This window comes from Etheostoma spectabile, unplaced genomic scaffold, assembly GCF_008692095.1.
Source record: "Etheostoma spectabile isolate EspeVRDwgs_2016 unplaced genomic scaffold, UIUC_Espe_1.0 scaffold378, whole genome shotgun sequence".
NCBI classification, from domain to species: domain Eukaryota; kingdom Metazoa; phylum Chordata; class Actinopteri; order Perciformes; family Percidae; genus Etheostoma; species Etheostoma spectabile.
In genome coordinates this window covers 673,985-674,494 of record NW_022605595.1, presented here as the reverse complement: position 1 = coordinate 674,494, position 510 = coordinate 673,985, and the positions used below count along the sequence as shown (strand labels likewise).

Below are 510 nucleotides of genomic sequence, written 5' to 3'. Positions count from 1 at the left end.
GGAAAAGTCATGGAATAACTAAAATCCTTAAGTTTTTTTTAAGTCATGAAATTAGTAAAATCTTCAAGTTTTTAACAGGTTTTATAAGATACTCCTGGAATTACTAAAATCCTTAAACGTTTTGTATTAACATTTATTTAGCAGAATCTCTTTGTGTTTTTGATGAAACAAACTATATCTTATTATCATTGTTTTGAGTTTAGTTTGGGTAGATGTCAGTAATGTGTCTGTTATTCATTCTGTTTCCTGCAGATGTTCAGCAGCTGTCAGTGGTTAAAGGAGATGTTTCCCCTGAGCAGCAGGAGTGTAGCTCCAGTATGGACCAGCAGGAGCTAGAGGCCCCCCCACACATTAAAGAGGAACAGGAGGAACTGTGGAGTAGTCAGGAGGGAGAGCAGGTTCAAGGGCTGGAGGAGGCTGATATCACCAAGTTCCCAATCACTCCTGTTCCTGTGAAGAATGAAGATGATGTAGAGGAAACTCAGTCCTCACAGCTTCATCAAAGACACA

The 510-nt window shown here is 39.2% G+C and overlaps 2 protein-coding genes across 2 annotated transcripts in view; one reads left to right on the top strand and one right to left on the bottom strand.

The window, feature by feature from the left end:
- LOC116686444 (oocyte zinc finger protein XlCOF7.1-like) overlaps positions 1-510 on the bottom strand; it is a 588,898-nt gene that overhangs the window by 57,576 nt on the left and 530,812 nt on the right. The gene's annotated exons all lie outside the window — the stretch shown is intronic.
- The window catches only part of LOC116686445 (RE1-silencing transcription factor), a 47,904-nt gene that overhangs the window by 31,974 nt on the left and 15,420 nt on the right, over positions 1-510 (top strand). Inside the window, exon 6 of the mRNA XM_032511459.1 lies at positions 253-478. Coding sequence (XP_032367350.1) covers positions 253-478 — 226 coding nt within the window. The remainder of the gene's footprint in view (positions 1-252; positions 479-510) is intronic.